A 25,080-nucleotide genomic window follows, 5' to 3' on the forward strand; every position below is an offset into this window, starting at 1 on the left:
CATCCCCATTTTCATTTCAAGATTAAATTTTGCGTAATCCAGATTTAGTATCACTGTGTATATATGTGTACATACATTTCATATTTCCACCTTGAAAAAGCACAGTGGAAGCCCTGGAGAAAAATAAAACCTTGACACAAGATTGGTATCAAGAGTCTCGAGATGTGGCTCCGTATCAGAGAATGAAAGTGAGGCGTTGCATCAAATAATCAAATTTGTTTCGTCAATCTTTTTCAAGAGTGCAACAAACCCTGCCTCCTCAACGCACGGAGTACCATGGCAACACCTGCACAAGCTGAACAAAGACTTGCATTGTGAATTAGAATCCCAAAAGCGCAAGCAAGACCTCGCCCAACAGAAGATTCTAACACTAAAAAGAAGCTACGCTGAAGCCCAGAATGCTGTGGATCGCCATGATGCTGATATTCAAGCCCTCCAGTCAAAGCTGGCCTCTGCATTGGCCGAAATCTTAGCAAGTGAACAAGCTGTAGCCCGCATGCGCAATGAACTGAAACTGGAGCAAGCACGTTCAAAGGAGCAAGAAGAGGAATACGGACGTAGTGAGGCCACTTTACGAGCCCAGCTTAAGGACAGTGAAACTAGACTCCGTGAGGTTGAGGCTAGCCTTTTAGAAAGAAACCAGGCCCTTAGGCACCTGGAGCACCAACAGGCCCTTCAGCGAGACCATCTCAGAGAGATCCAGAGGTTACAGGAAAGACTGAAAGAAGTGACTGCACGACTGGTCGCTACAGAAGAAGGTCAGGCACTGAAGGAGGAGCGCTTGAGAAAAGAGCAGCATAGCATTCAAGAGAGTCACGAAAGGGAAAGACAAAATCTGTGCAGAAGAATAGCCGAAGCCGAGACTGCAAACAAGGAAATGGAGGACAGACTCCTAAAGACCCAACAGCAGGTGGAGGCCCTGTTAAGAGGGAAGCAGAACTCAACAGGAATAGAACATGGTGAGGAATTGCTGAACTTGAAAGAGGATCTTGCACAGAAGACAAACATGTTGGAGTCACTTCGGGAGAGTGTCCGACTGCTTGAAGAAGAGAGAGGTCTGCTCACATGCCGTTGTCAGGAACTCCTAAACCAGATTTCAGAGGCAGACCGAGAGGTCAACAAGCTTCGCAATCGCCTTGAAACGGAAGAGGCAGATTATTCCGCTTTGGAAAACTCTTATGCAAGGGTAACCCAGGAATTTGAAAGAACGAGCCAGTTCCTCAGAGAGAAAGAGGATGAGATTCGTCATACTAAGGAAATGTATGAAAGATTGATGGTACGTAAGGAGGAGGACTTGAAAGAGGCTCTTGTTAAAATGACTGTACTTGGCAATAGCTTGGAGGAAACCGAACAGAAGCTACAAGCCAAGGAGGGCTTTTTATGTCAAATGAGTCAAAATCGGTCATATCAAGTTGAGCCTGGCAGCGCTGAACAAAAACTAAAAGTCAAGCTTGTGGTGGCAGAGAACCGTATTGTAGAGCTTGAGCAGCACCTTAATGCACTGCAGCTGGGATATGCCGATCTGCACTTAAGAAGGAAGCAAGTCAAAGAACAGAACAGGCAAGAGTGTGTTAAACCCTCAGCTACTTTCATTTCAAACGTGGAGTCCCCACTCTCATTTAACAATGATGAGGACTGCACAGATGATAAGGAGTCCCAAGCTAAGAGACCAAGAATCCGTTTTTCCAATATTCAGTGCCAAAAATATATGAACCTGAATGACCTGGGTGAGTGCCATACCTTTGATGATACAAAACAAGATGTTGACCAGAAAGACCTTGATCTAGCTGAAGCACTTTCCCCCCCTGATTTTGCATTCCCACAAGCCAGTGACTCTGAGAAGTTTATCTCCATTGTACATTCCCTAGAAACTAAACTGCTTGCTACTGAGGAAAAACTAAAAAATCTCACTCGGAATCTACAGGACCAACGTTCCTCACATGCCGAAGACATGTCAAAGAAAGATCTGAAGACAGTCGAAAACAAGCCTTTAGGATGTGACAGTGAGCCTCCGATAACTGATGTAAATAATCCTTATGCCAAGGCCCTCCTTTGTGTAGAAGCATGTCGAGAGAAAGTCAAGGCCATTCTGTCTCGCTCTCAAGATAACACTGATTCACAGCTTCACTCCTTGTCAGAGGTTGAAAATGAGCTGTTTAGTGCATCAGTGTATCTCCGCCATGGACAAAAGACCTTGGAGGAACAATCACCATATTGTCCTCAACCTCAAATGTCAGAATCTTCAGATGAAGAAATGATTCATCGCTTTGCCAAAACCCTTTCTTTTGAAGCCCTTGTTTTGAATAAAATGGCTTTGCTGATACAGACTCCAGAGTCTGACCTTATCCAAACACTTAATGCAATATGGGAAGATATAGAAAACATTAAAAGTGGTAACCAAGATTGTCTAGCAGTAGTTTATGCAGATGTCTTAACCAGAAAGTTAATGTTAGAGAATGCATTCTGGAAAAAACTGGAGAAAGAGACGCCTTGCGACAGTTCAAATGTTGCTAAAATGCAAGAGGCCAGTGTTGTAGCTGATGCAGAAATAAATACATCACCAATACTTAATACCTTAATCAAAGCAGAACTGTCATACTGTATTCAAAACCTTAAGCTTGACTATGAAGAGAAATTCAGGCAACTGAAAGTGGAGTTGGCTGAAGCGCACCACAAACTTTATCAAAGGGAAAGGGCCTTGAAGTCAATTATTGAAGCATCCAAGAGATCTGACTTAAAAAGTGTGATAAAAGAAGTTAAAAGCAACTTTGGCTACACTAAACAAACTTTAGCTGATATCTGCCCGCCTGAACTCGCGCCGTACAAAGAGCAGATCGAATTGCAAGAAGCCCAAGATCTGGCTGAAGAAATAATCGAGCGGAATTTGGCAGAGAAAATACCGTGTTGTGGCATTGATTCTTGTGATTCTCTTCAAAGTGCTCAATATAGCTTGGCTGCTGAGCTTCAACAACAGGCAGCAAAACTCCACAAATATGCTCAAGAACTACAGAGCACAGGAAACCATCCAGAACTAGCTAAAATGCTCAAAGCACTTTTAGGGCCCCAGACATCGCATATTATCATGAGTACATCTGTTTGTCTGCAGGAAGCGCTCATTCAGGCTCAGGTAGTTTACGTGGCCTGCAGATTACGAGCCACGCATGAAAAAAATTTGGGTTGGTGTAAGCAGATGCAGCAGAGTATGGATGCTCTCATGCAGCAGCACACCTCCAGTGTGAGGACGATCCAAGAGAAGTGCGAAGTCTCCCTTGAGGAAGAGCGTCAAAACTTCAAGCAAACTCTCCAGAATCTCCAGAAGGAGAACAAAACCCTTAAGAGTGAAATCAGCCAACGTGCCAAACAACTCTTAAAACAGCAAGAACAAGTCGCTCTCTTGGAGGAAGATTTCCAGTTGCAAATTAAGGAGCTGAAGCAGAAGCACCAGCAACAATTGATCAAAGCTGAGCTAGACCATTCAGCAGCAGAACAGACCTTCGCGGAGAAGGCGACGGACACCCAGCAACAGCTGAAGGATTTGCTGGAAGACGTCGACACCATGCAAGAGCAACATGCGAGTCGCGTGAGAAAACTCGAGAAAGAATGTGAGCAACGAATCGCTCAACTTCAGAGCATCTACGAGGACGAGATTGTCAAATTGCATTCCCAACACGAGGAAACCATTCTGAGTATCCAGGAGCGACAAGCGTACAAAAGAAACATAGAGGTGGTCTCGGCACCGTTGGAAGATCAAGACGGGGCGGGGGTTCCACAGACCTTGTCTGATGGGGACACTACGATGCTTCTGAAGGACAGAATCCAGGAACTGGAGACTCAGATGAAAAGCATGAGGGACGAACTGGAGAGCAAGCCCCTAGAAGGAGATGTGGCCAGCCTGAGGGAAAAATACCAGAGAGACTTTGAAAGTCTTAAGGTTTATATTTTTCACTTTTACTCTAGAAATCTCACATATTTGCAGATAGATTGTAGCCTACAACTAAATAAAGTTGTTTAACTATATCCCTTATATATTAGTGGAATATTAATCTCTTGCCTCCACTCACTTACTCAGAGCTAAATGAAACTCTCTTCAACTAGCATAGCTGGGCTTGCGGTGTTCGTGTTCTGCTACCAATGCTCTTGCATGACTGCATTTAGCCTCGTCATGGTCTACTAAATTAGGACATAGCGATAGAAAAAAATTTTTTACAAGCTTAGTCAGCTTTCTCTTTCGCCAGGCCACATGCGAGCGTGGCTTTGCAGCAATGGAAGAAACCCACCACAAGGTTGTTGAAGACCTCCAGAGGCAGCATCAGAGAGAGATTTCCAAACTTATGGAGGAGCGAGAGAGGCTTCTTGCTGAGGAGACTGCTGCTACTATTGCTGGTACGGAAACAAATTCTTGGGATGTGAACTTGGTGTGACCGCAATGACACTTTCTCTTATTTTAGCAATTAATGGCAGAATATGTATCGTCTCTCGTTTTAATGTGTAGCTATTGAAGCTATGAAGAATGCACACAAGGAGGAAATGGAGAAGAACCAACGTTCCCAGCTCAGTGGACTGAACTCTGACATTGATGAACTTCGATTACAATACGAGTACGTTCCGAGACGTTTCAGGTCATGTAATTCAAGTCAAGGTTATCGTCTTGATAAGTACGATCCTTAAATTCTGTACTCAACTGTCCAGTGAGGAGCTGCAGTCCATTCAGAGGGAGCTGGAGGTTTTGTCCGAGCAGTATTCTCAGAAATGCCTGGAAAACGCCCACCTGGCTCAGGCCCTGGAGGCCGAGAGGCAGGCCCTCAGACAGTGTCAGCGAGAGAACCAGGAGCTCAACACTCACAACCAGGTTAGAATCAACACGCAATAGCGTCCGGTTTCCTCTCCCTTTAACTTCGTTTTCGGTCCAACAGGAATTAAACAACCGTCTGAGTGCAGAGATCACACGGATGCGGTCCTGTTTCAGAAAGGAGACTGCGCGATCGTCTGTTACGCAAGGCAAAGATGTTTATGAACTGGAGGTATGTGGGAGACTCAAACAAACGCATAAGAGCTTCATCTGAACTTTTCTCTCACTGCGTGGTAATTTTTTAAGGTTCTGCTTCGAATCAAGGAGTCAGAGATTCAATATCTTAAACAGGAAATCCACTCTTTGAAGGATGAGTTGCAGTCTGCTCTTAGGGTTTGTAAATAGATTATCAGTGTTATTTTTGCTTTGAAGCACGTATTTTACATTTTAAAAATTGTTTATGATGCCAACAGGACAAGAAGTATGCCACGGACAAATATAAAGACATCTACACCGAGCTGAGCATTGTGAAAGCGAAGGCTGACTGTGATATTGGCAAACTGAAGGAAAAGCTGCTCATCGCTAGTGAAACGTCAGGCGAGAGTTCCGTCGATGGGACAGTTAAGTCTGGATATGGTAATTGTTGAATTTATTTTCTACGCCTCCAGTGTAGTGTTTGATATGAACTGGATCCAGTTCAATGAATAATGTACCATTATGCTCTCTGTGTCTTTGTAAGACATCATGAAATCCAAAAGTAACCCTGACTTCACAAAAACAGAACAACCAGGAACCTCCAAGCCACCCCGAGGTCTCAGATCAAAGGCAAGTATGAAGATTTTTTGTTTGTTTGCTTGTTTCCACGCACATTTTGTCTTGTTTTCAAGTTGGTGACAGCAGATTAGTCGTGCGTGTTTGTCATGTATGTATTTTGTCCAACAGTCTGTCACTGAACAGGTCTCATGGGACAGCTGACACCCCCTTTGTGGCTCTTTAGCCCTCCCCCCAAACCCGCCCGAGATGCGCCGTAGGTATATAACAGTATAAGCATGATTTAGAGTAAAGCATCCCTTGCATGAACTTACCTCCTTTCGACCTCATTTACTTAACTCACGGGCTACTTTCAGTACAGTAAATAAGAACAGTCTGAGTCAGAAGTACTTTTTTCTGTTGTTTTCCACTGGCTGGATGAGGAGACTCTTAACCTGCACCCAGCATGAAATCGACAGTATTTCTTCAAGGATTTTAAGACCACAATTTAGCGAGAAAAAAAACAAACTAAATACAGTGAAGAAAATAAGTATTTGAACACCCTGCTATTTTGCAAGTTCTCCCACTTAGAAATCTTGGAGGGGGCTGAAATTTTCATTGTAGGTGCATGTCCACTGTGAGAGAGATACTCTAAAAAGAAAAATCCAGAAATCACAATGTATGATTTTTTAATGATTTATTTGTTTGATACAGCTGCAAATAAGTATTTGAACACCTGAAATAAACGGTTGTTAATATTTGGTACAATAGCCTTTGTTTGCAAATACAGAGGTCAGACGATTCCTGTAGTTTTTTACTAGGTTTGCACACACTGCAGGAGGCATCTTGGCCCACCCATCAGTCAAGTTTCTGGGCTGTCGCTGAGAAACAAGGAGTTTGAGCTCCCTCCATAGGTTTTCTATTGAGTTTATGTCTGGAGACCGGCTAGGCCATGCTAAAACCTTGTCATGCTTCATACGGAGCCACTCCTGGGTTTTCCTGGCTGTGTGCTTCGGCTCATTATTATGTTCGAAGACCCAGGTATGACCCATCTTCAAATCTCTGTCTGAAGGAAGGATATTGTTCCCCTAAATCTCACAACACAGGACCCCAGTCATCCTGTCTTTATTACAGTGCTTTTGTCCTGTCCCATGACCAGAGAAACACCTCCAAAGCATGATGCTACTACCCCCATGCTTCACAGTAGGGATGGTGTTCTTGAGATAGTATTCATCATTCTTCCTCCAAACACTGTTAGTGGAATTATGACCAAAAAGTTCTATTTTACTCTCATCTGACCACAAAACTTGCTCCGATGACACCTCTGCATTATCCAAATGGTCATAGGCAAACTTAAGACGAACCTTGACATGTACTGGTTTAAACAGGGGAACCTTCCGTGCCATGCATGGTTTCAAACCATGACGTCTTAGTGTATAACCAACAGTAACCTTGGAAACGGTGGTCCCAGCTCTTTTCAGGCCATTGACAAACTCCTGTCGTGTAGTTCTGGGCCGATTCCTCAGCTTTCTTAGGATCATTGAGACCCTATCAGATGATATCTTACATGGGGCTCCACTCCGATTGAGACTGACCGTCAAGTTTAGCTTCTTCCATTTTCTAATGATTGCTCCAACAGTGGACCTCTTTTCACCAAGCTGCTTCGAAATGGCTCCGTAGCCCTTTTCAGCCTTGTGGAGGTGAAAAAATTTGTCTCTGGTGTCTTTGGACAGCTCTTTGGTCTTGCCCATATTCCAAGTTCGAGTCTTACTGATTGTAATGGGTGGACAGGACTTTATGCTGCTATCAACCTCGAAAAAGTGCATATGCTGCAGGATAATACATGGAGTGGAGGTGGACTTTTAACAGGCGGGCTAACAGTTCTTTTAGGGTCACAATACTAGCTAATAGGTGTTCAAATGCTTATTTGCAGCTGTATCACAAAAATAAATTGTTAAAAAAATAATGCATTGTGATTTCTGAGTTTTTCTTTTTCGATTATCTCTCACAGTGGACATGCACCTACGAAGAAACTTTCAGCCCCCCTCCATGATTTCTAAGTGGGAGAACTTGCAAAAAAAGAAGGGTGTTCAAATACTTATTTTCTTCACTGTATATGAAAGAGTGGTGCCTTTGCGTAGTATTGTAGGTTTAAAAAAATACAGTACATTGCATATATTTCTCGGTTTATTATCTGATCTGTTGTATTCACCTGTATTAAACTGCACATAACATCTTTTAACATTTCTTAACTGTGCACTAATAATGTTTCCCTTGCTTATGTGACTTTTTGACATCCACCTTGCTGAAATTGTCATTACTTTTTGTTGTTGTTGTTGTTCTTATATAGTACAGTGGTACCTCGACACACATTAAAAACAGCAAATATGGCGGAACGTCGGCCTAATTTACTGTCTTAATAATATTTTTAATTTAAATATGTTGAATGTTTCCATTTATGTGCCTTTTTGAACAAAAGAAAATGCCATTGCTTGGAGTGCGCGGGCATGTTGTCTTCCGGGCTAAGGAGGTAAAAGTGCATCATTCGCTGTCGCCTTGTAACTCTGCACTGCCTTCTAGGGCCTGGCATGAATATTACATCATTTTCATTCGGAATTTTGACATTGTTCGGATGGAGACGGAACCATATAAATGCAAACATGAAATTTTTCATCTTCTCGGAGAGTCACCATGTAAACGGCCCCTTACACACAATAAGTTGCTACAGCAACTGTTTAACTAGCTAAACAATGATTGACGCATGCGGCGCTTTGAAATTTTGGCTTCCAAGCATCACTGGTAAAATCAAACCTTAACATCTATCAATCATTGTTAACTTTAATTAGCAACTCCAGTGCACTGCCTGACTTAAGAAAAGCACAGGAGGGAGAGTGAGACTACGTGATTGGATCGGAACAGCTAATCTGTATTTATTTTTCAATTGAAAAATAAAAAATCCGCAGTGGACTGAGTGTGCGATGTTTGAAGCGCGAAGTAGCGAGGGATCACTGTATTTGTAATTGTACCTGCAGTTCAGGATTTAGCGTCGACTTTTTGGTGTGGAACGAATTAATGGAATTATAATGTATTTTTATGGGGAAATCTCGCTCAACATACGACCATTTAGGCTTACAAACCAGGTCCTGAAACGAATTAAATTCGTATTTAGAGGTACCACTGTATACAGGTAGTCCCCGGTTTACGACGTACCCAACTTACGTGATTTCGAATTTACAACGCCGTAGTCTCATCCCCCATTTTTTTCCCTCATAACATTGACCTTTGTTTTGTGATGCATGCTTTAATTTGGGCGCAGGAAGCGTAGAGCTAGTAGTACTTCTGCACACGAGTAAGACAGCATATACACACGAAGAAGAATGTATTTGCGCACACAAACAAAAGCAGACGCGTACACACGAGGAAGCGAGTCGCTCAGCCGAGTGAGAGAGAGAGGGAAAGATGACAGCTGGAAACCTGCGCTCACATCTGTTGCTTGTGAAGCATCAAACGAGGAAACACCTGTATATAATACCTTTTGTACTGTTTATTGTGCCTTTTCAATTGTGTTCGAATACTTGGGGAGAGTTTACAGTGCTGGCCAAAAGTATTGGCACCCTTGCAATTCTGCTAGATAATGGTCAATTTCTCCTTGAAAATGATTGCAATACTTTGGTAGTAATGTCTTCATTTATTTCGCTTGCAATGAAAAAAAAACAAGAGAATGAATTTTTTTTTTTTTAATCATTATCATTTTACACAAAACTCCAAAAATGGGCCGGACAAAAGTATCGGCACCTTCAGCCTAATACTTGGTAGCACAACCTTTAGATGAAATAACTGCGAATAGTCGCTTCCAGTATCCATCAATGAGTTTCTAACAATGCTCTGCTGGAATTTTAGACCATTCTCCTTTAGCCAACTTTTCCTGGTCTCTGAGATTTGAAGGGTGCCTTCTCCAAGCTGCCATTTTCAGATCTCTCCACAGGTGTTCTATGGGATTCAGGTCTGGACTCATTGCTGGCCACTTTAGCAGTCTCCAGTGCTTTCTCTCAAACCATTTTCTAGTGCTTTTTGAAGTATGTTTTGGGTCATTTCCCCATTGGAAGACCCATGACCGCCGAGAGAGACCCAGCTTTCTCACACTGGGCCCTAAATTTTGCTGCAAAATTTGTTGGTAGTCTTCAGACTTCATAATGCCATGCACACAGTCGAGCATTCCAGTGCCAGAGTAAGCAAAGCAACTCCAAAACATCAGGGAACCTCCGCCATGTTTGACTGTGAGGACCGTGTTCTTTTCTTTCAAGGCCGGGTTATTTTTCTGCAAACTCTGTTTATGCCTTTTCCCAAAAAGCTCTACTTTTGTCTCACCTGACCAGAGAATATTTTTCCAAAACATTTTGGCTTTCTTAGGTAGGTTTTGGCAAACTCTAGCCCGGTTTTTTTATGTCCCTTGGTCAGAAGTGGGGTCTTCCTGGGTATCCTATCATAGAGTCCCTTTTCATTCAGACTCAAACGGATAGTACGGGTTGACACTGTTGTACCCTCGGACTGCAGGACAGCTTGAACTTGTTTGGACGTTAGTCGAGGTTCTTTATCCACCATCCGCACAATCTTTTGTGGAAATCTTTCGTCCGTCTACATCTAGGGAGGTTAGCCACAGTGCCATGGGCTTTGCACTTATTGATGACTGCGCACGGTAGACACAGAAACATTCAGGTCTTTGGAGATGGACTTGTAGCCTTGAGATTGCCCATGTTTCCTCACAATTTTGCTTAAGTCCTCAGACAGTTCTTTGGTCTTCTCTTCTCCTTGCTCAATGCGGTACACACAAGGACACAGGACAGAGGTTGAGTCAACTTTAATCCATTTTAACTGACTGCAAGTGTAATTTAGTTATTGCCACCACCTGTTATGTGCCACAGGTAAGTAACAGTTGCTGTTAATTACACAAATTAGAGAAGCATCACATGATTTTTCAAAGGGTGCCAATACTTTTGTCCGGCCAAATTTTGGATTTTTGTGTAAAATTATAATGATTTATGTTTTTCCATTCTCTTTTCTGTTTTTTATCGCTAGCAAAATCAATGAAGATATTACTACCAAAATATTTGTAATTGCAATCATTTTCTGGGAGAAACTGAGCATTATCTGACAGAATTGCAGGGGTGCCAATACTCTTGGCCAGCACTGTATGTGATTAGCTTTGATGATGTGCAGACGCTAACTGATAGATGCTAATTGTTTGTGTGGATTTTTATTGCTGTATCACCAGGTAGTTATAAACACAAATTTGAATTGCGGTTATTAAAGGTAAAACTGCCTTAATGTCATTTTTATTTTAGTTTCATTCTGCAAGTGATGATGTCATGAACAGCTGAATAAAGTCAGTAAACCACACGGAAGTCTGACTTTCGGAGCTTAGCTCGCTGTTTAGCTCGGACTTAGCTCTAATGTCTTGGTGAGGGCAGTACAATGGTGTATAACAGGGGTCCCCAACCTTTTTTGCACCACGGATCGGTGTGATTTGGTTTTTTTTTTCACGGACCGGTGTTGTAAAATTTTGCACCCTTATAAAATTTTGCTCCCAAAGCTTTTGTGGCGGTGAAAAAAAGCACTCTTTTATATTCAGTTGGACTCTCAATGTTATCCAGCGGTGCAAAAAAAATTATTTACATCATAAACATACATGTGCAACAAGAAAATGGCGTAAATTAATGCTTAACGACACGGCGAAGTCATTAAGTGAGAGAGCTGCGTGCAGTTTTTGTGTGCAGCTAACATGGCAAACGTAAGTTAATATTCCTTTCTTTAAAGAAAGCTTGTAGTGTTATGGTGTTATGGTGTTATACTTATATAGCGCTTTTCCACCTTTGTACTTTGGAATCGCTGCATTCGCAGTCATTTTTAATGTTACGCGCATGCCAAATTTGTCAGAACACCGGCAATGTGCGGCAGAAAAATACAGCAAATATGAAATAGCATTTGTTTTTAGCCCTGCCGTGTTAAGTGCAGGAAAAATACAACTCACCCGCTGAATCAGTGGCTGAATCTCCCGAGATGGGAGAGTGAGAGAAGCCCGCTTCACAAAGATACGTTGTTGGAAATTGTAGCACATTTTTCAGTGTTCTCCTAGCGATGTCAGGATATTCCAAAATGACTATAATCCAGAACCTCAGTAGAGTTGTTGTCTCAAATGTACCTTTAGCGTTGCCGTGATTTGCGATCTCGACAAGCTGATATTCCTTTTGCACAGACATGCTCGAACCACTCGGTTTATTCACATACGGGTCCCGAAGCCACTCCTTCGCAGTTCGTGGGTCTTTAGTGATTGGAACATAGCATAGATTTTGTTTTCTTCGAGGGTGCAGGCTCATCTTCTGGCTCGTCAGGTTCCATTTTCCCCGTAAAAAAATCTGTCCAAAGATGTCCGTTTTTCACTCATTCTAGTGTGGGGGAACAAACATTCTAGTTTCTGGGAACAAATGTGATGGGCGAGGACCTACGTCATACGCTATTATCGAGGCCAAGCGCACATAGATATACAAAACAAGATGTACTGCCAACAGTCCAATCAATGCATTTCTATGACGACCTCCTATCCTGTAGTTGTATATCTAGAGAAGACAGGGTTATTGGTGTGTTAAGCGGCACAGGCCAAAGTCAATCGGCCAGAATGCAGTCGTTAATAAATTATTTATTATTTCTGCGCGGCCCGGTCGTTGGGGACCCCTGATGTATAATACATGTTTTTGGTTCGTTATTTAGAGGGTTAGGGGTACGTAAAGGTATATTCAGGTTACGTCGCCAGCGTGGGAACGGAACTCATTCGTAACTCGGGGACTACCTGTATTCAAGTTTGTATCTACAAATATTTGTACTCTATATTACTTTGGTGCCTTGCGATACGCCGACAAAACTTGTCAATGTTGGTTTTTGTTATTGCATGAAGTCTTTTGCGTCCCGTCCTAACCCCTTGTTGCCTTTAAACCTCCCCTTTTTTTAAGTCCCCGCTTTTATCCTCACATGCTATTCTGGTTCTGTTTTTCTTGGCAGAGCCTGAAAGAGGGATTGACCGTGCAAGAGCGCATGAAGCTGTTTGAGGCAAAAGATTCCAAATAGATCTGAATGTCAACAACCCTGGAGCTTCACTTCTCACTTGCCTTTTTCACCCTAATTGTGTTACTATTATTATTTTTATTTTTTGCTAAGACGGCACGCTTATAGAACAGCTAGGATCAAATGGTCCAAACAAGACCTTCCGCTTCCTTGGAACACAGGTTTTTGCATGTTTAATTAACAGAAATGGACTTAGTTGGACGAGTATTGACATTTCATAGAAAAAGAAGGAAAAATGGTATTTAATGTATTGTTAAAGTTGGAGATGTGTAAAATAAGCTGTGAGAGGATACATAACAGCGTTTTGAATTATCTTCCCAAATGCCAAAATAGATAACACACACAGTCTAAATAATATATATATATATATATTCCCTTATATTAAATATTTGTCTGCTGTATTTTACTATTGTTACAATTTCTATACCCAAATGTTTTTGATGTTTCGTGTACATAACTACTGGACATACAGTATGTAAGTGCATGGTTTGTTATTGAGTGTTGGGGCATCTGCTGTACTATAAAATTAAGTTTGACTGATGGAATTTATTATGCTTATGTACGTTTTTTTTAATTTTTAAATCATGTCTGTGTGTTGCAGAGGGAAAGGTTGGGGATTGCACTTATAACTTGACTACTTGAGGAACCTTTAATTGTCTCCAGTCAATGTCGTGAGTTTCGATTATTGCAGTGCAACCAAATGTGGTGATTGGCTGATACTTCAATCTGGCATTCGTCTTTATTACCTTTTTTTTTTTTTTTTTTTTTTTGTGATGAACACACTTAAGGACTTGGCATGATTATATTGTCTTTTACAAAATTTGCCTCGTTTTTGCTATTTTAAATGCTCCTAAATACGCAACTTGCTTCACCTTTACTGTGAGTGGCAATTCCCCCAAAGCACTTGACCCCTGACCTCTCGCTTCCGTTCTAGTTGCGCCTCAACCCAGTGAAGAACACAAACCACTTATATTAAAATCGATTTACTATAACCTGTGCAGCTATGGAAACACACTGTATAGTTTTCAAAACCCTTTGGAAATGTACATATATATATTATATATGTGCCACATGGAACACTTGTGCTCTTGTTTTAAACTTCACTCATTAGCTCTATATGAAATATATATGATTTTTTTTAATGTATAAAATGAAATAAATGGAAAATATGACAATGTCAGCTGTAATCTTTTCACTGATTTCTGACTTACTTCATTGAGATTGCCCAATTTACACCCTCAAGCACTTAAAAGGATGGATCAATGTTAAATATTTGAATGCTGTCCACAAGATGGCGTTATCAGCATGCTTTCTGGATTCATTTGAGGAAGAATGTAAACTATACTTCGTGCCAAAATTAAAAAATAAACGAATAAATAAATACAAAGAGAAATAAATCAAAATGTAAAAGTATATTTTGCCATTGACTTTTACTTGTTGTTGTTTACTCATTGAAAATCCTAAACGGAAAAAAGTGACAATTTTTGTCACTGACTTATACTTTTTGTCATTGAAAAACAAATGAAAGAACTGGCAATTTTGTCGTTGACTTTTTTTGTCATTGAAAAACACAAACGGAAAAAACAATGGCAATTTTTTCATTGCCTTTGCCTTTTCTATTTCGCTTTGCCTTTGCTTTTACCGATGGAATGGTCTGTCAAACAAATTGCCGTTTGGGAGGGGCTTTCCAAACAGGAAAGGGTTAGTTCGGGGTCAGCAACCTGCGGCCCTAGTGCAGAATGCGGCTCTTCAGCGCTTCCTTAGTGGCTCCCTGGAGCTTTTTTGTTTGTTTGTTTGTTGTTGTTTTTTTACATGTTAGAAAAAGGAAAAAGAATGGGGAGGGAATACATTTTTGTTGTAATATTGTTTCTGTAGGAGGACAAACATGAAAAACATTCTTCTAATTTATTAACACTGTAATGAAGTTAAACTTGAGGCGCCATCGTACAAGAGAGGAGTCACGTGGTGCGTCATTCTTTATAGAAAGCACTGCAGCGAAAATACATTTAATCATGAAGGCTCATTATGTATTTGTACCCAACTTTTCGTCATTTTAATAGTAGGCTAATATAGCTACATATAGCTAGTGTTGCCTTCATTATAAGGCTTATATAAGGCTTTTAATATTTTTTGCGGCTCCAGAAATCTTTGTTATTTGTATTTTGTTTTTGTTTTTTTGGGGGGGGGGTCCAATTTGGCTCTTTCAACACTTTGGGTTACCGGCCCTTGGGTTACTTATTGTAGTTATGGACGGCATTAAATTTGGTTGTCTTGGTGATAGGTAGTTGGCTGAGGTGGCCCATCCAGCATGTCAGCTGCTTCTCTCAGCAGACCAATCCTTTCGGTAAAAGCAAACGCAAAGACAACGAAAAACAAAATAGAAAAGGCAAAGAAAAAAATTGCCATTATTTTTTTGGGTTTTGTCGGTGTTTTTCAATGACAAAAAGTAAAAGTCAATGACAACATATTCTCAGAGGTGGGTTGAGTAGCCAAAAATGTTACTCAAGTAAGAGTAACGTTACTTCAAAATAATATTACTTAAGTAAAAGTACAAGTCGTCATTCAAAAACCTTACTCAAGTACAAGTAAAAAAAGTATTTGGTGAAAAGAAAACTCAAGTAATGAGTAACATCGTGAGTAACTGCTTAAGATGTTTGATTAAATTTTTTTTTTTTTTTTTAAACTGGTGTTGTTTTTCTCAGCACAAAGCAATGCCTTGTTTTTCGCGGTTATAGCGTACCCCCCATCTCCATCCCGCAAAAATCGCAACTCTGTGAAGAACAGGTGGAGCTTATTTACATTAAAAATATTTGTATTATTTTTTATTTTTTGGTGTGCTCAATATATTTATTCAGATTTAACAGCTTTGGAAAGAGAAACATAGGCCTAAAAGACATTTCCCCCCTTTGTTTGAAAGTACAAAAAAAAAAAAAACATATTTAAGTGTATATTTTTTATAAATGGTTTTTAAGCACTGCAAATTTAATAATTATGATATAAATAGGGCTGCAGCTTCAGTATCGATTATTTTAGTAATCGATTAACCTATTCACACGTTACTTCGAATAATCGAGTAATTGGATTAGGAACATTTAATGCGATGCAGAATTAATTTTAGGAGATATAAAACAAAGGCTTGTCAAGATTGTACTTTTAAAAGAGCATTAAATGCGAATACAAAATAAAATTCCTAAAACTATGCATAATTGCACTTTCATTTAAAAATTTAAATACCTCAGCCTCAAACAGTATAAAAAATAAATAAGTACAACAAAAGAACAATTGCCTAACTTGCATAGCAAATGTCCGCTAGCTTAAATGCTATAAAATGCTAACTTTTTGTTTTTGATTTTACAATGCTCTTAACAAATTGTTCAAACACATATTCCCACAAAAATAATGCCAGATTTACCTATCAACTAAATTACGAATGCATACAAAAAAACATGTTTACTCAGACAAAAACGTACCTTATGTTGGTCTTAACAGGGAGCGGCTGGATTCAGCAATGTTAAATGAGTAATGCCATATTCTCTTTTACCACTAGAGGGCAGTGTATCAACTCATATCAATAAAACTAAATGAGGAGACTTTCAAAACAAACCATTACAACACCACTCTAATTAACCGAATAATCGAAGCAGTAAAATTTATTCGAAGCTTTTTTCAAATTGAATTATTAGAGTTAATCGATTAATCGTTGCAGCACTAGATATAAATTAGCTATATACAAATGAAAACAATGAGTTGTTCATCTACACATGCATATATCTTAACATTTTCGAATAAAATACTGATTTTTTTTTTTTTTTTTTTAATTAAAAAAAAATCCACGATGGACTGAGGGCGTGAAGTTTGAAGCGCAAAGTAGCGAGGGATCACTCTATATTAATTGTTGTTATTATACTGTACTATAACATATTAAATAACTACATGAAACCAAGAAATACAAAAAAACATTGCATTCCAGTGAGACAAAAAAATGAATCTACAGAAATGAAGCACTATTCGTCCAAAGAGCATGTGAGCCCTCTAGTGGAGAAAACATATTTCCTATTATGAAACCGAAATGATCATATCTCTGGTTTTCTTTGGTCAATCGGTGCCAAATAAAAAATGGGACAGAGATTAAAATCCGCACGTTTAAGTCATGTTAACGTCGACACTTTGTGTCAAATGCATAATTTTTTAAGGTGCTTTAAAGACGCCATGTGATTGAACAGGCCGGCGTAATCATAGCACGGCAAGCTTGCGTCTGATTGGTATAATGGAGTCATGTGATTACTGTTGCAACATCTCATTGGTGAAACTGGTTGAGCCTCTGGCAAAAAAAGAAAAAAAAAAAAGTAACATCTAAAACTGTATGTAGAATAAAGAGGAAAAATGTAACGACTAGCGTAGTCCAAAGTAACGGAGTAAAAGTAGCATTTCTTCTTCACAAATCTACTCTAGTAAAAGTAAAAAGTATGGCTTAGTACAACTACTCTTAAAAATACATTTTTCTTAAAAAGTTGCTTAAGTAAATGTAATGGCGTAAATGTAACCCGTTATTCTCCACTTCTGCATATTCTTTTATTTTTTTCATTTATTTATTCTATATTTATTTATTGATTCATTTATTTTTTAATTTTGGCACTCCTGTGATTCCATACTATGCGGCATATGCAATTCTTTCGCATTGACGACACAATGTTAAATACATACATGTGCATACGTAAAAACTTGTAAACCTCCACACTTAACGTTTTATTCATGCATATCAGTGCACATTTTGGAAGATTGTCATTATGCGGTATTGATTTGTGTAGAAGTATTTGGGGGGAGGAATTGATCTCTAATAAGGTTGTACTATAATGTAAAAAAAAAAAGTGAATTACCGGAAATTCTGCATGCACTGAGAATCAATCGTGACAATCTCTGGCTTCTGCAGAAGCATTTGCGGTTGTGGCAGATGACCTTTCGCTTGATGTTGAGGAGGCCACAGGATGTAGAGATGCCCCTTGTTGACCCCTCTTGTCCTCTGTACTCCCCTTTTTTGCCTGTCTTGATAGAACTTGGGGCTTATTGACCTTTAAAGGAGGTGATTCAGGTGACGCCTTTTGATGGAGATTTTGCTGGGGGAAGTGTTTGACTTTAAGACCATGTCTGTCCTGATAGTGTTGATATACCATCAATTGAATACGATCAGCTGGGCCCAGACACATTTGGACAATCTCAGTTTACTCACAAATTAAGAGTATTCTTACTCAGAGACAGTTACAACCAAGGGCTTAGGTTTGCACAGGGACGGTAAGGACATAACACTACAAACTTTTCAGGATGCTCAAATGGTCCCCACCAACTTTTAAGCCACCTTATTTGCATTATATGATGACCTCAGTTAAGTGGGTCATTTAGATTGTCTTCCCATATGTTTTTACGACAGAATAGACCCGAGCATTATTAAGTGAATGATTTTAATTTTGTTCAGATTTACAATTATCCCTTTTCACTTGCTGAGTGTGCCGGTCCATTTTTTTCCCCCTCAAACCCAAATTTGAATGGCTGATGATCGCCTCCTCCTCCCGCCACGCAGATGCACACTCACACAACCCCGCCGACAGAAATACAACATGCCGTCTCCTCCACCCCCTTCGAAGAGGAGGGATATCATAAGTTTTTTTCAGCCAGCACAAGCCACTGTAAGTAATGTAAAAGACGTCAATGTTGAGGAGGTGGGGGAAACACCACAAATATTGCTACTAAAACTCTGACGTTCATCAGAGTTAGCATGGCATTAATCTGTGTGAACTTGCTAACTTGCAAAACTATTGCAGTCAGACCAGCCTCCACAACGAACAACTAAATCAAGCTAGCCGTCCCTCATTTGGATTATTGTTTGCATTATGTGCGTTACCGTAATTCATCGGGGTGGCTTCAGAGTTTCATTAATTTTTTGCCCAAATCACTGCAATATTACAATAGTTTAGTTTGAGTGTACGGGTGCTCCAGTGTCTCCCAGAAGCGGACCCATTTTTTTAAAGCTCCATTTTTTTAATAAAGGGACTTGCACTTCAAAATGTTTCTTTAGTAGTTTTTGCAAACAAAGGTTTGAATCGAACGTTGTATCACCTGAACCAATTGACATGACAGTTAATATAAGCATAGGCAGAGTTTGACTTTTGGGGCAGGGGGGGCACAACATGTTGATGACCCCGAAACGCAGTGTCAGCAATAAAATTAACTTACAAGAATATTCATAATAATAAGTTGACAATGAGCGTTTTTTGTTTCGCATCATTCTATAGGGGATTTCTAAATCAGGCTGCGTAGGCAATACTTTTCGCCAAGATAGTCATCCATTGAATATGGTATGCCCGCCGTTGTCGTGCCAATGTAGTTACCCCAGTCAAAAATTTTATCCCCTGGGCGGAGCCATATGGAGGTAGATTTGTGCCTTTATTATTCAATCAAAAAGAAGTTGCTTCAATCAAAACATATATTTTCAATTAAAAAAAGTCACTTCAATAAAAAAAAAAAAAAAAAAATCAGTTTGAATGCAAAAAATAAATTTGCAAAAAAAAAAAAATGCATGCGAAAGCTATTTTTCTTTGACTTTTTTTTTTTATTGGAGTCAAGTTTTTTATTTTATTGAAGCAACTTTTTTGATTGAAGTAATGTCGATTTGTGTTTGGGCCACATTTTGGCTAGGACATTTTTTGTCTGTATTATCCAATAAAAAAAATATTTGTTTTAAAAAAATGTATATTTTCCAAAAGAAAAATCACTTCAATGAAAAAAAAGAAAAATTTCAATCATAGAAAACATTTTTGATGCGAAAAAATATTTGAAAAATTTGCATTTGAACACTTAATTTTTCATTGAAAAAGTTTTCTTTGTTTGAAGCAATCCTTTTTGTGTTTGGGCCATCTAATGGGAAGGACATTTGTGTCTAAATCAATCAATCCCCCCAAAAAGTTGCTTCAATCAAAAAAAAAAAAAAAAAAAAAAAAAAAAAATTCAATCAAAGAAAAAAAATCATTTAAAAAATAAAATTGCCCTCCCCTCATTTTTTTTGGGGGGGGGGGGGATTATATGCAAAGCAAATGACCGTCCAAGGTGTTAGTCACATGATATGTTCGAAAAATAATTTTGACCAATGATGAAAATATATTTTTAGGGCTGTCAAAATTATCGCGTTAACGGGCGGTAATAAATTTTAAAAAATTAATCACGTTAAAATATTTGACGCAATTAATGCACATGCCCTGCTCAAACAGATTAAAATGACAGCACAGTGTCATGTGCACTTGTTACTTGTGTTTTTTGGTGTTTTGTCGCCCTCTGCTGGCGCTTGGGTTCGACTGATTTTATGGGTTTCAGCACCATTGTGTAATAATCGACATCAACAATGGCGAGCTACTAGTTTATTTTTTGACTGAAAATTTTAACAATTTTATTAAAACGAAAACATTAAGAGGGGTTTTAATATGACATTTCTATAACTTGTACTAACATTTATCTTTTAAGAACTACAAGTCTTTCTATCCATGGATCGCTTTAACAGAATGTTAATGCCATCTTGTTGATTTATTGTTATAATAAACAAATATAGTACTTATGTACAGTATGTTGAATGTATATATCCGTCTTGTGTTTTATCTTTCCATTCCAACAATAATTTACAGAAAAATATGGCATATTTTATAGCTGGTTTGAATTGCGATTAATTACGATTAATTAATTTTTTAAAAATTAATTATTTTTTTTAATTAATTACATTTCGTAATCGTTTGACAGCCTAATATTTTTTTGTACATTTAATTCGTTTTTTTGTTGTTGCAGGTTTATTGTTTTACAACTTTTATATACAAAGGAAAGTCAAATTCATGCGATGATACTTTGCGGCCTCCAGGAGGGGCCTGCACCCCCCCTCACCCTTAAAGGGATCCTGTTTTTAAGACAAGTAATTGTTAAAAGATAAATATTAGTATGAGTTATAATAATTTGATATTAAAACCCCTCTTAATGTTTTTGTTTTAATAAAGTTTGTAAAATTATTTTAGTGATAGGTCGCCATTCTTGTTACGTCGCAGTGCGTGACGTCACTGGTCCCGTTGCCGAAATTCCAGCGTGTCACTCGTTAGCTTTCCCAACATGTCGTCAGTTGTACCCCTCCTATTTGAACCAGATCTGAAAAGTGAAGAGCAGGACAGCACTGTTGGTCGTTCACAAGACGAGCTTCAGGGAAAAATGCGTGCAGCAAATACCTGAAAAGACAAAAGTTGGGCAAAACCGGTGATGCGAGAGAGTCCTGTTGCGAACTCCGGTTGGGAGCAAGAGTGTATGCTGTCCGGTTTTATTTGCAGATATTGAAGGTAAACATCTTGCGTTTTCAAACTTATCCCAATATAATTATGTGGATTGTTAGCATCCAGAGCTGTCGTGTGCTTTGCATACAGTACAGGCCAAAGAGCACACCTTTTGTAATCCATGTCTTGTACATTGTAACGCGTGGCAGCTAGGATACGTGTATAAAGGTACCAGAAAGGGGAGAAGCTTCTACTATGCACATTTAGTCACAAAAAATAATATTTCCACCTTGACCACTCTTCAGTCGGGAGCTCAGCAGTTAGCAAACAAGCGTTCCCTGACGAACTCAAACATTGTTGTGAGGTCCACGTCAGAGTCACTGTCGTCACTGTAGCATGCCATAGTGCTTTAATTATTTAGTACGATTGGGGGGAAACTCCCACGAACATAATAATCCAAATCCGCGTTTTTTACTCACTCGAAGGTGCAGGGGGGTGGTGGTGCTTACGCATTTTTTTAAAATTTCAAAAACGGTCAAAAAATACTATTGGGCCAAGGAGCGCCGGGAAACTTTACAAAAACCGGTCAGGACACTCGACGCAGCTCAAATATGCAAAAAAAGGGGACTTTTGGGGAAGGTCAATTTTTGACTTTTTCGTAAGGGGGGGTGGTTACGCATTTTTTCAAAATTTCAAAATCTGTCAAAAAACACTTTTCGGCCAGGTAGCACCGGGAAACGTTCCAAAAACCCGTCAGGACTCTCGGCACAGCTCAAATATGTAAAAAAAAGTGGAATTTTGGGGAAAGTCAATTTTTGACTTTTTCGTAAGGGGGGGTGGTTACGCATTTTTTCAAAATTTCAAAATCTGTCAAAAAACACTTTTCGGCCAGGTAGCACCGGGAAACGTTCCAAAAACCCGTCAGGACTCTCGGCACAGCTCAAATATGTAAAAAAAAGTGGAATTTTGGGGAAAGTCAATTTTTGACTTTTTCGTAAGGGGGGGTGCTTACACATTTTTTCAAAATTTCAAAAATGGTCAAAAAAAAAAACATTTTTGCCAGAAAGCACCTGGACATGTTTCAAGAACATATCAGGACTCTCGCCACAGCCCAAATATGCATAAAAAATGTACTTTTGGGAAAATTCAGTATTTGACTTTTTTGTAAGGGGGGGGGGTGGTGCTTACGCATTTTTTAAAAATTTCAAAAACGGTCAAAAAATACTATTGGGCCAAGGAGCGCCGGGAAACTTTCCAAAAACCAGTCAGCACACTCGGCACAGCCCAAACATGCAAAAAAAGTGGACTTTTGGGGAAAGTCAATTTTTGACTCTTTCGTAAGGGGGGGGTGGTTACGCAATTTTTCAAAATTTCAAAATCGGTCAAAAAATACTTTTGGACCAGGGAGCGCCGGGAAACGTTCCAAAAACCAGTCAGGACGCTCGGCGCAGCTCAAATATGCAAAAAAAGGGGACTTTTGGGGAAGGTCAGTTTTTGACTTTTTCGTAATGGGGGGTGGTTACGCAATTTTTCAAAATTTCAAAATCGGTCAAAAAACACTTTTGGGCCAGGGAGCGCTGGGAAACGTTTCAAAAACGCGTCAGGGCTCTCGGCACAGATCAAATATGCAAAAAAAGTGGACTTTTGGGGAAAGTCAATTTTTGACTTTTTCGTAAGGGGGGGTGGTTACACATTTTTTCAAAATTTTAAAATCGGTCAAAAAACACTTTTGGGCCAGGTAGCGCCGGTAAACGTTCCAAAAACCCGTCAGGACTCTCGGCACAGCTCAAATATGTAAAAAAAGTGGACTTTTGGGGAAAGTCAATTTTTGACTTTTTCGTAAGGGGGGGTGGTTACGCATTTTTTTCGAAATTTCAAAATCGGTCAAAAAACACTTTTGGGCCAGGGAGCGCCGGGAAACGTTTCAAAAACGCGTCAGGACTCTCGGCACAGCTCAAATATGCAAAAAAAGTGGACTTTTGGGGAAAGTCAATTTTTGACTTTTTCATAAGGGGGGGTGGTTACGTATTTTTTTAAAATTTCAAAATCGGTCAAAATACACTTTTGGGCCAGGTAGCGCCGGGAAACGTTACAAAAACCCGTCAGGACTCTCGGCACAGCTCAAATATGCAAAAAAAGTGGACTTTTGGGGAAAGTAAATTTTTGAATTTTTCGTAAGGGGGGGTGGTTACGCATTTTTTCAAAATTTCAAAATCGGTCAAAAAACACTTTTGGGCCAGGTAGCGCCGGTAAACGTTCCAAAAACCCGTCAGGACTCTCGGCACAGCTCAAGTATGTAAAAAAAGTGGACTTTTGGGGAAAGTCCATTTTTGACTTTTTCGTAAGGGGGGGGGTGGTTATGCAGTTTTTCAAAATTTCAAAATCGGTCAAAAAACACTTTTGGGCCAGGGAGCGCCGGGAAACGTTTCAAACACGCGTCATGACTCTCGGCAAAGCTCAAATATGCAAAAAAAGTGGACTTTTGGGGAAAGTCCATTTTTGACTTTTTCGTAAGGGGGGGTGGTTGCGTATTTTTTCAAAATTTCAAAATCGGTCAAAAAACACTTTTGGGCCAGGGAGCGGCGGGAAACGTTCCAAAAACCCGTCAGGACTCTCGGCACAGCTCTAATATGCAAAAAAAGTGGACTGTTGGGGAAAGTCAATTTTTGACTTTTTCGTAAGGGGGGGTGGTTACGCATTTTTTCAAAATTTCAAAATCGGTCAAAAAACACTTTTGGGCCAGGGAGCGCCGGGAAACGTTCCAAAAACCCGTCAGGACTATCGGCACAGCTCAAATATGCAAAAAAAGTGGACTTTTGGGGAAAGTCAATTTTTGACTTTTTCGTAAGGGTGGGTGGTTATGTATTTTTTCAAAATTTCAAAATCGGTCAAAAAACACTTTTGGGCCAGGGAGCGCCGGGAAACGTTCCAAAAACCCGTCAGGACTCTCGGCACAGCCCAAACATGCAAAAAATTGGACTTTTGGGGAAAGTCAATTTTTGACTTTTTCGTAAGGGGGGGTGGTTACGCATTTTTTCAAAATTTCAAAATCGGTCAAAAAACACTTTTGGGCCAGAGAGCGCCGGGAAACGTTCCAAAAACCCGTCAGGGCTCTCGGCACAGCCCAAACATGCAAAAAAACTGGACTTTTGGGGAAAGTCAATTTTTGACTTTTTCGTAAGGGGGGGTGGTTACGCACTTTTTCAAAATTTCAAAATCGGTCAAAAAACACTTTTGGGCCAGGGAGCGCCAGGAAACGTTTCAAAAACGCGTCAGGACTCTCGGCACAGCTCAAATATGCCAAAAAAGTGTACTTTTGGTCAAAGTCATTTTTTGGCTTTTTTGTAAGGGTGGTTGCTTACGCATTTTTTTCAAAATTTCAAAAATGTTCAAAAAACACATTTTTGCCAGAGAGCACCGGGAAATGTTTCAAAAATGTCAGAACTCTAGGCACAGCCCAAATATGTCAAGAAAGTTAACTTTTGGGAAAAGTCAATTTTTGACTTTTTTGTCAGGGGGGATGCTCACGCATTTTTTCTAAATTTCAAAAAACGGTCAAAAAACACTTATGGGCAAAGGAGCCCCGGGAAACGTTTCAAAAACATGTCAGGACTCTCGGCACAGCCCAAATAAACCAAAAAATGTACTTTTGGGAAAAGTTTTTTTTTTTTAACTTTTTTGTAAGTGGGGGTGCTTACGCATTTTTTCAAAATTTCAAAAATGTTCAAAAAACACTTTTGGGCAAAGGAGCGTCTGGAAATGTTTCAAAAACATGTCAGGAATCTTGGCACAGCCCAAATATGCCATAAAAGTGTACTTTTGGGAAAATAATATTTTTGACTTTTTTGTAAGGGGGGGTGCTTACGCATTTTTTCAAAATTTCAGAAACGGTCTAAAAACACTTTTGGGCAATGGAGCGTCGGGAAATGTTCCAAAAACATGTCAGGACTCTCGGCACAGCCCAAATCTACCAAAAAGGTGTACTTTTGGGAAAAGTCAATTTTTTACATTTTTGTAAGGGGGGTGCTAGCGCATGTTTTCAAAATTTCAAAAACACTTTTGGGCAAAGGAGCGCTGGGAAACCTTTCAAAAACATGTCACTAAAAACTATAAATAATACTAAATACTAAAAAT

General features: G+C 39.6%; 1 protein-coding gene across 9 annotated transcripts in view; it reads left to right on the forward strand.

Moving 5' to 3' along the window:
• Positions 1-14,780, forward strand: part of si:ch73-103b11.2 (protein outspread) — an 80,371-nt gene extending 65,591 nt beyond the window's left edge. For 2 of the 9 annotated variants that reach the window (XM_057826415.1, XM_057826417.1), the window contains 9 exons: positions 239-3,931; positions 4,236-4,383; positions 4,493-4,598; positions 4,690-4,849; positions 4,914-5,021; positions 5,096-5,182; positions 5,263-5,425; positions 5,529-5,614; positions 12,593-14,778. In XM_057826415.1, the coding sequence (XP_057682398.1) occupies positions 239-3,931; positions 4,236-4,383; positions 4,493-4,598; positions 4,690-4,849; positions 4,914-5,021; positions 5,096-5,182; positions 5,263-5,425; positions 5,529-5,614; positions 12,593-12,658 (4,617 nt within the window). In that variant the 3' untranslated portion in view covers positions 12,659-14,778. Of the gene's footprint in view, positions 1-238; positions 3,932-4,235; positions 4,384-4,492; positions 4,599-4,689; positions 4,850-4,913; positions 5,022-5,095; positions 5,183-5,262; positions 5,426-5,528; positions 5,615-5,731; positions 5,821-12,592 lie in introns of all 9 variants that reach the window. The other 7 variants (XM_057826419.1, XM_057826418.1, XR_009061785.1 and 4 more) reach the window with 6 other exon arrangements.
• Positions 14,781-25,080: the final 10,300 nt, after the last annotated feature.

This window comes from Corythoichthys intestinalis, chromosome 21 (genome assembly GCF_030265065.1).
Source record: "Corythoichthys intestinalis isolate RoL2023-P3 chromosome 21, ASM3026506v1, whole genome shotgun sequence".
In the NCBI taxonomy this organism is placed as follows: domain Eukaryota; kingdom Metazoa; phylum Chordata; class Actinopteri; order Syngnathiformes; family Syngnathidae; genus Corythoichthys; species Corythoichthys intestinalis.